The 13,140-nt window shown below is 39.2% G+C and overlaps 1 protein-coding gene across 2 annotated transcripts in view; it reads right to left on the bottom strand.

Moving 5' to 3' along the window:
• Positions 1 to 13,140, bottom strand: part of TMTC3 (transmembrane and tetratricopeptide repeat containing 3) — a 65,672-nt gene that overhangs the window by 27,930 nt on the left and 24,602 nt on the right. The window contains exons 8-11 of one of the 2 annotated variants that reach the window (XM_018556734.1): positions 11,914 to 12,062; positions 7,576 to 7,696; positions 5,193 to 5,304; positions 594 to 697 (exon numbers count right to left, since the gene is read on the bottom strand). In XM_018556734.1, coding sequence (XP_018412236.1) covers positions 594 to 697; positions 5,193 to 5,304; positions 7,576 to 7,696; positions 11,914 to 12,062 — 486 coding nt within the window. The remainder of the gene's footprint in view (positions 1 to 593; positions 698 to 5,192; positions 5,305 to 7,575; positions 7,697 to 11,913; positions 12,063 to 13,140) is intronic. The other variant, XM_018556735.1, reaches the window with a different exon arrangement.

Here is a 13,140-nt window from a genome sequence, read left to right as displayed (position 1 = left end):
CTGTCTTCATGCATGCACTCCAGCAACTTCTGCATGGCACTTGAAAATAGTGAATCATATCTTGAAAATAGTGAATCATACTTGTGCAATGTGTGTCAGAAAGGCAGCTTGTAGTGTTCTTTGGGAAATCAAGTGACAGCTTGGTAACAAGATAATTGAGAAACAGGTGTAGAGCACTGTTACTCTATAACAGGTAGAACCTTTATTATGGCAGGGGGCAGCAGGGCTCATTCAAACTTTGATATCCTAGTGTGGTGCGTCAGCGTCTTTGCGTTGTGTTGGACATCCTATTTAAATGAATGTGTTGGCAACACATAAAGGCAAACTAAAAAAGGACATTCACCATTTTAGTACTGCATTACCATGTGTTGTGGTGATCTGCTATTAAAATATATAGAAAATAAAACTACAAATAGATTACTTTGAAAAGAAAGCCTTGCCCCCCCTCAAAAAAAAAGCTTACTTCCGTATCATAAGAAACTATGTTATTTTTTGCCCGATAGCAGAAATGCAAAAATAGTTCTGGTGATTATCTGGTCAAATTAACTGCACTATATTTCTAAAGCATAAAATAAGCATAATATTTATTTTACCTGTGGCATTAATGACTTTGCAATTAAATATGACTCTTCAGCTTCTTTACTTCTGTTTATATTTTTGTATGTTCTTCCCACATTCATATGTGCACCTATATCATCTGAAAGGAAAAAGTTACAAAACACCTGAGTATTGAAAAAAATATGGTCAGGGTTATTCACAAAAGGGTGAAGAGTTTACTTTGCTATGAGAGTTTTTAAATATGGTAAAAGTCATTTCTGGGTATGTAGATGTAATAACCCTTTCATAAGTCAGTTTTAAGGAATCGGGGGATAAGGTTTAAATGTTTCTATTTGCAGAGAATTATTAGAAAAGGACAATACAGCCACCATATTAGCGAAGACTACAGAACACTAAATAGAAGGGAACAGATGATCTAAAGACTCTCTTCCAAAACAGTCTGCTGTTCTCTTCATTGGAGATCTCCCCATTTCCCTGTAGGTTACTGTAAGACGCTAGTATTATAGATTGGGAAGAACCATTCTGGGCTCCATTCTAAAAAACTTTCAGCTGACGAAAACTGGGTGACTTTAGTAAAGGGAATGTAGAATATTTCAACATGTATTTGAAAGAGCTCAGCGAAGTATAGATTTTCTCAAGGCATTTTAACATCTTAAAAACCTTATATATGCTTTTTAGAATTATATATATTTGTAGGGGGCAGCCATATTTGCCCATTAATACTGTAAATCTCTACTTCTAATTTAAAGTACTACAGAACTCATGGGTGTGCTACTACGTAGTGTGTGTGTGTATGTATAATATATAATAGGATTTTGGTACTCACCGTAAAATCCTTTTCTCTCCGTTCATTGAAGGACACAGGGAACAGATCGGAGATCATGTACTGTAGGGTAATATCGCCACCTGCAGGAGAAGGACGCTAGGCACAAAAAAACTTCACAGAGCGGATCGATTCCATCCGGAACCGATGAACGCGCACAAAGACGTTCAACCGCTTGAGGTCCAGGATGGGACGGACCCCATCCTTCTTTGGCACCGTAAACAGGTTTGAGTAAAATCCTCTGAACCTCTCCGAGGAGGAAACCGGAATCACCACCCCTTGGGACAAAAGACCCGCCACCGCACCATGAAGGTCCGCCAGGCGCTGTGGAGGGAGACGGATGTTGGAAGGGAAAAACCTGTCCTCGGGACGCGACAGAAACTCGATTTTGTAGCCCGAGGACACCAATTCCCGCACCCAGGTGTCGGAGACGCGGGACAGCCAGCGGCCCGCAAAGAGCCCAAGAAGTCTCCCCACCCTGGAATCCCGGGATGGGGGCAGGTCTTCATGCCGAGGGGGCTTACCCTGGGGCTTGGCGTTCCTGGGCTGCCAGGGCCGCTTGGCGGCCTGGGAAGGCGTCGGCCTGTTGAACTTCCCGCCCTTCTCAGAGGGCGGAGGCGGACGAAAAAGCCGCTTGTGAGCGGAAAAGGAAGGACCAGGCCTCCGCCGCTGGTCCCTGGGCTTTTTCGACTGAGGCAGGAAGGTACTCTTACCGCCCGTCAGATCCTTAATGATCTCATCCAAAGTAGCCCCGAACAGACGCTCCCCCGCAAAGGGGAGCTCGTCAGAGCCTTCTTGGAAGCCTGGTCAGCTGACCAGCTCTGAAAAAAATCAGGAAGAAGCAGGTAAGAATACCGAGGAAAAATTCTTAGCTCCTTACTCCTGACGCTAGGCAAAAAACTGTATGTGTGTATGTATATATATATATATACATATACATATATATACACACACACACACACACACACACACACACACACACACATATATATATATATACACATATATATACATATATATACACACACACACATAATGTATTCAAACACATAATTTAGAACTTTAAGGAATTTATGGCTACAGCTAGCAGGATTAAATGAAATATACATTGAAATGGACGGGAACATTTCTAAACAGCTGCAGTTAGTTCAGAGCTCTGGCTTTAAAAAGATAAATCAGAGGCAAAGAACAGATCCCTGCCAAGAACAACACTGTGAACCCATTAATTAGATTATTGGGCTAAATGTATAGAGGACTATTTTTCAGTGCATAGCTTAAAGAACAAGATTGTTTAAACTGTATTCTTTTTAAAATGTCAGCATGTTTTTACTTCAATTTATCCATCATTTGGGGTCTTCAGTTCACAGGCAACCTCAGGATTTGAAACAAACCACAGGCTTGGACATGGCATTAGTTACAGTCTGTTTGTTTTGGGTGCTACACATTGAAAACCTTCCAAATATTTTATTTATGGGTCATGAGTTGAGAAGTGGAATATAAGCAATGCTGATAAGACATGACATCAAAGTCTTCCGATTTCATGTTTTAGTAATATTAAAGCAGAGCTAATTTATATGTCTAGCTTAATTATTGCTACTACATCTACAAAAGTACTGAGTTTGTATGCTTCATTTTTTCTTATCAATTATCAATTTAATAAATATCCCTATTGCAAGCAGTTTATGAAGACCTATGCCAAGAATTCTGCACATCTAAAAAAGGAGGATAAGAATTAAGGATGTTCCGATACCAGTGCCGCTACTTGGCATTTTCATGAGAACTACCAGAGCTGTAGCAGTTGAAGCTGTGACTGGGCTCTAGAACTCTACCATGGTCCTGAAATCATAAGTGTGTATTGTTTTAGAATGTATCAGTAACTGATATCTGTGAGTACTTGGACAAGTATCAGTACTTGTACTTGGTCTGGAAAAAATGTTATATATATAGAGATATAGATATAAAAACAAATCATACATTAAAACAGCGATGCACAAATCAGCCCTGTAGCCAATGCTCCTTAGAAATGACAGCTGCATCTCCTTACTTTTGAGTTTTTCTCTAGGTTAGTCTTGGAGCTGGAAAAGTATCTGTTCTTTTACCTGTACAAAGTACGGTACTTGGTATCTGAACATCCCTAATAAAAAATAAGTTCCTGCAAATGACCTTTCGGAGGTCCAGCTAACTGTGATGTCTTTACGAGTTACAGCTTTTGGCAGAATCTTCAGCATCCGATACTTCCATTTGTGTGGATATCTGTACTCCTAGCCATGCATGGTGAATCCAACCCTACAGGACACAGTAGTGACATAGGAGCCAGCGAGTGGAACCACAGCAGTGTAGCAGGCATCCAACACACACTGATGTTTGTCACATGCTGAAGATTTTTCAGCAACCAAAAGTTCTTTAAGAGAGCATAATTCAAACTCACAGCCCGTAGCTGAGGTCTTTTGCAGAGAGGTTTTGCTTCAAATGCTTTTTCTTTCAAGCAACATAAAAAACACTTGTCGGGAAACAGAGCTGTGTCCTCCAATGAATTACCAGAAAAAAATAACTTTATGGTAGGAACAAAACAAGGATTTATGTCTTACCTGTAAAATCCTTTACTTGGACTACAGTACGGTAATTCTAAAAACAATGGGCTATACTGCCACCTTCAGGAGACTGGACACTGGCAGCGCAAAGCTGTAAGGACAGCCCAGTATTAGCCCTCTCACTCCCAGAGAGCCTCAGTTTTCTAGCAAGTGAAAAAGGATTGAATCATAAGAAACAGAGGGGAGGAACCTGTATCCTGTAATATACTCCAAGAAAAGATAAGGCCAAAATTCTATTTTCTTAAGTGTACACTACAGAACACAAGATGGCGATTCTGAAAGCATAGAAAGTCCAAAAGCAGTACAAGCAAGAGAGGGGGGCAACAGGCCTGAAAAAAAGACAAGGAACCAACAAGGCCCTACAACCAACAAGGTTGCTTGAAGAACCTTACGACCAAAGCCGGCATCTGTTGAGGCCCTAATGTCCACCCGGTAAAACGTAATGTGTGAACTGAAGATCAGGTGCAGAGGCGTGGAATTCCTATCGCCCGATGCCCAGGACATGCAGTTCCGGGTGACGGCCAGGTATTTTTTTTTTGTACATTTAGCCCTGTTTTGGCAGGCAGAGCTAAATGTACAATGGGGAGCTGCTGTACGTTTTCTACAAGTGACCTGATCAGATCACTTGTATAAAACATAGTGTCCAAGCTCTTAAAAGTGGCAATATAACCCATAGTTTTAGAATTATCATTCTGTGTCTTGTAATGTACAATTACAAAAATCCTTTTTTCTCCTAGCGTTCAGTGGAGAACACAGGACTCTATTCTTCAATATGTGGGACACACAATAGAACCTAGTAAGGTGTGGATCGAGGCTCAGGCTACTGCTAAGGGCAGCAGGGCTGGAGAGAGACACCTTACCCCTGCTAAACTAAACGTATGTGCATGTGCAGGGTTAAAGTCACTAGATGGGGCTGTGCCCTTCTAATTTGTGTAGTGTCTAACCCTCCATGAAGTGGCAGTTATATCCCCAAGTTGAAAAATCATCCTGTGAAAAAAGCACTATGATGCAAAACTGCATACATTAGCATGAATCTGGAATGCAATATGCACCTGGCAGAAAGAACATGCTCAGTGCAGGTGCTGTTTACATGCAAAGTAGGAATGGAGAGACCATACATCTATGACACACAGAATAACATTATCATGTTTAACACAGGTTTAACATACTATATGTGTAAAGATACAGACTAAAGTGCAATATTATACCACAGTCCTGACCTGGTTGCACATGTGTGGCTTGCTTAAAGAACCTGAGGGCCTTTATATAATTCTTCTCATTCTCCAGTGCATGGCCAACATTATTCCAAAGCTTTGCATTATTTTTGTTTACCTATTCGTAGGAAGCCAAGAGAAAAAACAAAACAAAAAAAACAAGCAAATGTTTTAAAATAAAGATAAAAATGTTGCTAAAAACTTTATAGAGCAGAGAAAAACCTGGTTATTTAAGCCAAACAGTGCAAATAGTGGACCTCATGAATAAACGCAAAAGAGAAATAAAAATTGAAGTGGCGTACTTAAATATCTGCTCATTTTTTACCCCTACACTACAAACTGACTGAAATCTGACTAGATACTGCTAGCAACACCTCAATTTTCTTTTTGCTTAAAATTTTATAAACATAGAATACATTAAAGCTAAGCTTTAAGTAAACTGGTAAAAACACAGATAGACAGTGAAAGAAGACGCAGCACATTGATGAACTCATCTTTCCGTCACTGCACTCTCTTCTCCTATCAGCATGTTCCTTACCCTGCAGCACACCTGACTGGCTTCCTGTGCTGCTTCTCCCTCTTCTCTCTGAGTTTTGCTGTACATAGAGGGACCACGAGAGGCTGATACAAAGTCAAATTACCGCTTTCATTAAAAAAAAAAAAAAAAAAGTTTAAAAAAGCAGAACTCTGGGAATGTTTTTCTTTTAATTAACTCCATGAAGTGGGGCTACCCCCACCTTGCAAGGGTTAAGTGCTCTTTTGTGCCTAGGGTAAAAAATATTCACTCACCCAAAGCTCCAAGCCAGCCAGCTGTCATGGCGCTCCCTCCAGTCTGTCCCTTCCTCTGCAGCAAATTGGAATCTTCCTCAGCGTCCTCATGCCTATGCACAGTTTTTAAACGTGATGATTTACTTTACCTTAAAAACATTGCAGAGGAGAGGGAGAGACATTCCAGGGACTGGTCTAAGAAGAAGCCGGCTCTAAGCTTTCGGTAGGGTATATCTAAGCTTTGGGGTAAGGTATTGGGGGAGTATATCTTTGTTTATTTTTACCTAGATACAAATGAGCAGGTAACCCTTGCAGTGCGGGGGTAGCCTCACTGCAAGGGTTAATTAAAAATGTTTTGCTTTAAGTCGGATAAACAAAAGGGTCTGGATTTAAAAAAAAGAAACCAAACCTGGAGCTGTCACCAACAGCCAGCAGATTCCTTACATATTTTGAAACATATACTGTACACCTTGACTGGTAGAGATATGGGTAATTGTTGCATTTTGTATAGCCCTCACCTCCTACACAACCTCTGGTAAAATGATCAGCTTCTATCCATTTCATCGCACCAGGGTAAATTTCCAGATGCACAACTTTTATTGGCTTTAGACCTTGTAATCCTTCCCTGCATGTAGACTGCCCTATGCAACGTCCACATGTGATACTAACTAAAGCATGCAGGCTGCACTATGTAACACCCATAAGTGATGCTGAACCTCCATGATTTGAAAAACTGAACCCCTACATGTGATGCTGAACCTTCAAGATCTGAAAAACTGAAATCCAATGAATGAAAAGGGCGGGCCAAGGCAGGAGAGGAAAGGGCTAGATAGTGCTGGATGTCCTCCAACCAATAAATAAGATGGGCTCTGACTTGCTGCAGCTTTTAATCTGCACCATGAGAAGCTCTCAGTGTGAAATCTGAGTAAGCAGTTTCAGTACAGGAGAGGAGTCTCTACAAATGTGCAAGACTGAAAGCAAGGCTGGAGTTCAGCTTTAATTAGGAGGTGACCATGTAACCCACAACCTCATAAGAAGACTTTTTGGGGGCTAGAAGAGGTAACCACTTAGTGTCTATAGTAACAGCACGGAGCCCCGACTAATCTATCTGCACCTCCTTTCTTTATACAGACATAACAGCTCAAACTATGTATTACAGGGTCAACATACTACAGCTCTGGTTTAACTAGGCAGTAAATGGATGAAGGATGATGCACCTTCTGTGTTTGGTACTTGGCTGTGTGCGAAAACATCAACTTTATTGCCTTACTGGATATAATAAGCTTTTAATACATTGGGTCGGGGTGCTTTATACTTCACGCCAGCTTTTTAGTCCCAGACAAGCATTACTGTCAACTATTTTAATTAAAAGTAAGAATCTAGCCAAAACATTAAACAGAACATAAAAATACACACTGTATAAATAACTGACCTTTTTCCCTTAAGTCAGTTACAAATGTCATGACTGACCTCAACTTTACATGTAATAGCTATTATTGAGAACCATGAACTTTACTGACTAGTCCTATGAGGAAAAGTGCAATGGACAGTTGTTGGTGCTACTGAAATTGCAGTGAGATCAGCTATTTAAATCTTGCATGCTCCAGAAGAAATACTTTACCTTCAAAGCAGACATAAACAATGTATATTCTGATTCCCAGTCCCAGTTCCTGTTGAATGTTTTTACAGCATGAGTGAAGAGCACCAGAGCTAAAAATATCCAGGAGAGCTTTCTCAATCCACTGTTAAGAACAAGGGAATACACAAATGAATGAAGACACAAAATGTGACCTAGTGTTTCTTAATACCACACAGGCAGATAAATATATGTGCTTTTGTGAATGAACGCTATGCCAAGGAGTATTGCTCTGATCCGTAGGGCAATGTTATTACAAACTGACATTGTGAAACTGAATATATTACACAAGGCACGCCAGTTAATTAACAAAGATAGTTCTATATTATTATGGTGGGAAACAGACAAACCTATGGGAATTGTGTAATCAGAATCACAATAATGACCCTAATCTACTGTTCTGACTTTGCAATAATAAGTAGACCAATTTTACGGTACAATCCAAAGTGTCTGGAAGCCTCTGTCTGCTTATGGAAATACAATGCTGATTAAAAAAAAAAAGAAGAAACGTTTCACATACAAAATAACTATATCAACTTATCAACCATGATGGTTACAAAGGCATGCATAGTACATTCCTTTATCACCACAGAAATGACCAGAGGCCCAAAAGCAGGAAGATCATACCACAAAACCCATGGCCCATCTCTTGTGCTTGCCAAGCTTCTGTTTCCCTATTTAAATGTATCCAAAGCTATGATATGTTGAGATTGATGAATATGATCTGTTTACCGCAAGCAACTAAACGTTAGGATTATTTCACAACAAACTCATGTTCACAGTACATAGCAACCATGTTCCTTTTGCATTTGGGCCATCACGACACCCAGGATTGCCGATTTGTGTACTTGGAACACAACCTAATGCAAAGGACACTGGTCTAGGAGACTAAACAGCGACCAGCTGCTGGTGCTCTATTTTGAGGGACAGATCTCCTTCCCACAAATGTGAAAGTTCAGGCTGTACACTGCTTTATTTTTTTTAATACGGCAAACTTTATTGGCACTGAACCCGGTCACTCAGATGTTTCCTTCCCTGGCACTGACTTGTTTCATCTGCAATATGGGCATATTCATAGCCCATATTGAAGATGAAATACTAAAAAAATTTTTTTTCCGCATTAAAGAAAATTCATAATGAACAGTTGGACTGTATGATGAAAGTGGGAGAAGGATGGCAACTTCAATAGTCAGGTCAACCTCCACAAGAGAATTAAGGAAAAACTATATATAAATTGATAAAAAGCATACAATTGTCACACAAGAAATCTGCTAATTTTTATTTTTTTTGAAAAGGAACTTTCCATTTTAATTTGGAAAAAAGATAAAAACTTTCCCAAACTGGTTACATAATGTAAAATGTTATTCTTTTGCTAGGTACCCTGGGGTGTTCTGCACACTATTTAACCTCTTGCCGTCCGCCCGTAGTAAAAAAACGGACGGACGGCACTGCTACATCTGCGGGTTGCCGTCTCCAGACGGCAATTTTTTTCTGCTCGTTGCAGTATGAGTATCGTTTCTGTGAAATAATGTAAAGAGTCTTAAAGTGGACCTTTACTCATATCTTTAAAATAACAGCAAACACACCTTTAGAAATGTTTTGTAATGACAATCTACAAACACATACTTCTAGATAATTACCGGCTTTGTATTATTTGCATACCTTATTACAATTTTCTTCCCCATTCTTCTGACAGTGGCCATGTTTACTAAGGGCAGATTACTAGCTCTCCTTTTATTTTCTGGATTTCTGGCACATGTGACTAGACATGTGATTAGGACATGTGACCATGCACATCATCTCAGTGGAGGAAACTGCCTTTCCCGGAGATCGCCAAAGATTACAGATGAGATTTCCCAGCAATGCTCTGCTGATAAGGCAATCCCAGTGTGCATTGCTTTGGCAAACTGAAGCCATTTTGACCTTTCAAAGCAGGAAGTGAATGCTCTGCGAGTGTAAGTATTTAAAAATCACAGCATTTTACACCTGACATGTCTATGTTATTATTAATCATCATACATAGAGGGATGCATTGGTAGAATTTGATTTTTGGAGTGTAAAGGTCCACTTTAAGACTATAATGATGCCAGGTCTGTCCAGTTTCTTTCTACTTGGGGGCTATAAGAGGAACACACTCCACAATCAGACTTAGAAAGGCAAACATCAATCTCAACAAAGTGGAAATTTGTATACATCAGACAGTGAAGTTGCCATCCTATTTGAACAGCTGCTAAGAAAATTCATTATTTTGAACAGACCCCAGATTTGTGTCTAGTACTCAGATAAAAGGCGCAGCAACACAATGTAGTACTTTTACAAATAACCCAGATGCTGAGTACATAATAAACCAACACATATGCCCCATGGATATAAATACAAACAGAGAAACCATCAACACCTAATGAAAGAACTAAAGTGTATACTAAAGATAATAAATAACAAATAATGCAAAAGGAAAAAGAAAATATTTACAAAAATGATGGGCATAATAATCTGCAGCAGAGATAATGTAACATAGTGCTTTGTGAGGCACAGATATGTCTGGCCTATGTGGTTAACAGCACAGTATTACATTCAGTATTCTTTCAGGCTTATTAATTTTTAATCTAGAACGGAAATTAGTTTATACTATCTATATCGTTATGATACAAAACAGGCAGGATGTAATATTGCTCTTCAGACCAAATTACACAGAGATAACTGATTTATATTAATTAGGAATAGAGAGTTCTATACACACAACTGTACAAACTCAATTTGTTGCTCTATATAAGACAGCTGGTCTGGAGGAAACAAAGTTTGTCTGCTGAAGACTTTTTAGCCTTTTCACCCAATGACCGGCAATTTGTCCACATTAATTTCTGTAGTCATTTATTATAGTGATATAGCTATCAAATGTCTTGCAACAAGTTGCTTCTAGTAAAATTATATATCGAAATACCCTTTATAGGTATTAATTAGTTTGTATCACATACTAAGAAAATTACCATTGTGGGTGTGTTAGATGAGGCTGTGCTGTACAGGTTCTGAATCTATAAGCAGGCCCCCCTAAAGATGCATGGTCACTATGACCAGGCTGCCATGGCCTGTGGCTGCTAGGATGCCCAGTACTACAAAAAGTTAAGAGCAATATGTTAAATTAGGCTAAAGCATATTCCAGTTAGTAGATTAAATGGCAAACTTACTCTAAGGGCAGATAGTAATGCTGTGGCTATATAGAACACTACAGAGAATTGTACAAGATAGTGTGGCATGTGCCTGTCTATTTAGTAAGAAAGCTCTCCTTCATGTGAGATTCATTCAGCAGGAAGATTCGGTTCTGCCCCAGCCTAGATCCATTAGGCAAAAAAAGTCCTTACCAGGCTACATCCATTCAGCAGGTGGGCTCTACACTAAGCTAGACCTACTCAACATGTAAAAATAGAAACACAAAACAGAGTGCATCTTGCAGATAAAACACCTTTTAATGAATAAGAAATGATAACATTGCACTTCCAATAAGATAACTTGACAGGGCATATTACCAGTAAAACTCCCAACAGAGCGTCAGATCACACTAATAAGATGCGGACAGAGATGCAAGCAGAGATGATAATCTCTGCAGTGAGCACCACACGAACCATGGGATGTAAATGTGCAAGCATGTCCCCAAAGTTAGCAAAAAAGAGGGAAGAAAGGGAGTACCTCCACTAACATGTCATGGGGCCCATGCCCCTTCACCAGCTGGGTCCATTAAGCAAGTAGACTCTGGCCCAGGCTAGATCCAATCAGCTGGTGGGCTCAACCCAATGAACCAGTTTAAATAAAACAAATGTCTTTATTTCGAAGAACATTTATATATCACCAATTAATTTAGTTGACATGTACCTGTACCTTTCGAATAGTTTTTAATCATCCAGTCATGCAATATGTGTAATAAATATTATACATATTAAAGCTTAGTAGCAAAAAAGTATAACATTAGTCGCAAAGTCTAAAAGAAAAGGGTCTATATGCATTTTTGCAGAACGAAACATGTTATTCTCAATTCACACATCCATAAAAGGGCACTTATACTGTGAAAAGCTGTATCAGTTACAAGCCATGCAGGAACAATAGAACATACAGGTGCTGTAAATCAGTAAAGTACAAAAGCAGGAAATGTAAGCACTAGGATAGCTGTGACATGGAAAGTACATTTGAGGAGAGTTCAAGACTGATATTTTATATGAAGCTTTTCTCATCATAGTAATCAAACCTACTATTCCTTTCAAAAGGAAGTGTGTTGAGAAGAGATTTACAGCATGTTGGTTTAACTATCAGAATGGAACACATTTTGCTCACCTTTTGCTTGCTAATTTCTTCCAGCCATGTGCAAAAAGCATGCAGAATCCCATACTAGGAACATACAATACTCTCTCTGCGACCACAAAGCCGACAGGGAAGAAGAGGTTGGAGGCAGGTATGAAAGGCAAAACCAGCAGGCACAATCCCTGAGAAAAAAAAAAAAAGGAAATAACCTGTGAAATGTTAAAAAAAACCCACACCTACCATGCATCACGTCAGATTTGTAAAAAATGACATATGTGGATGCAAACAATTTACACCTCCAAAGTTTTCCGTTAATACAGGCTGCAAAGTTAAAACAAATACAAAAAGGTAGGAAGTCTTGGGTGCTTGCAATCTACTTCTTGAACAAACCAAAACCCACCAAAGAATGTGATGCTATAAAAAAGGTGTATTTTAAAGAACGCAGAGGGACGTAGCTAAGCATGGTCTGCTCCCTGATTGATCAGAGTTACTTCAGAAAGGTGGACCTACCCATCATTAGAATTCCAAAAGATGGTATTTATGAATGGATGTACTTGTGTTATGTATGGTTAATGTAAACTATTGAAAAAGTTGAATAAGAATTATTTGCGAGTTTACCATCATACCCATGTGAATATTTATAGGCTACCTCCAAAAACTTCCTGATGAAGCCTCGATGAAACGCGTAGAAGGCTAGACAAAGTACAGAATTACAGATGTTTTAATGACTAATGTGACCAATTATGAAATTGTTTGAAGACATTGTTCTAAGGAAATGGATAAAATAATGGAATTAATTGACAATACGCATACTATGTATCTTTATGGGTTTCAGAGAGGTTCAATGCTCTAATATATCTAAAGTTGTAATTTTTTAGATGAGTGGATATGTTTTTGTCTGTATGTTGATTATGGAATAACATTTTATAATAAGTAAAACTTTACTACACAGTGAAAATATGCATAGCTATGTCCATCTGCATTCTTTAAGAGACACCTTTACAGCCCCATCTAATTTTAGTTGGTATATATTGAATCTAGGGGTGTGGTGCCCACGTTCCTGTGGTTATTCCCCTCAAAATGTTTGTATTAAAGAATGAAATGCTCCAATATGCACACACTGATTTGTAGAAGGAAAGCAGAGGACTAGCTGACACATTCTCATGGCTCACAATCCACAAAGATGGAGGGCACGCTCTATGAATAGTTGACTTGGAAGGTGGGAGATGGTGAGCTCACCCTTGACTTTCCTTTCATCTC

The sequence above is a fragment of the Nanorana parkeri genome, unplaced genomic scaffold, assembly GCF_000935625.1.
Source record: "Nanorana parkeri isolate BGI_ZX_2015 unplaced genomic scaffold, ASM93562v1 scaffold250, whole genome shotgun sequence".
In the NCBI taxonomy this organism is placed as follows: Eukaryota; Metazoa; Chordata; class Amphibia; order Anura; family Dicroglossidae; genus Nanorana; species Nanorana parkeri.
This window is presented reverse-complemented; position numbering and strand designations above follow the sequence as displayed.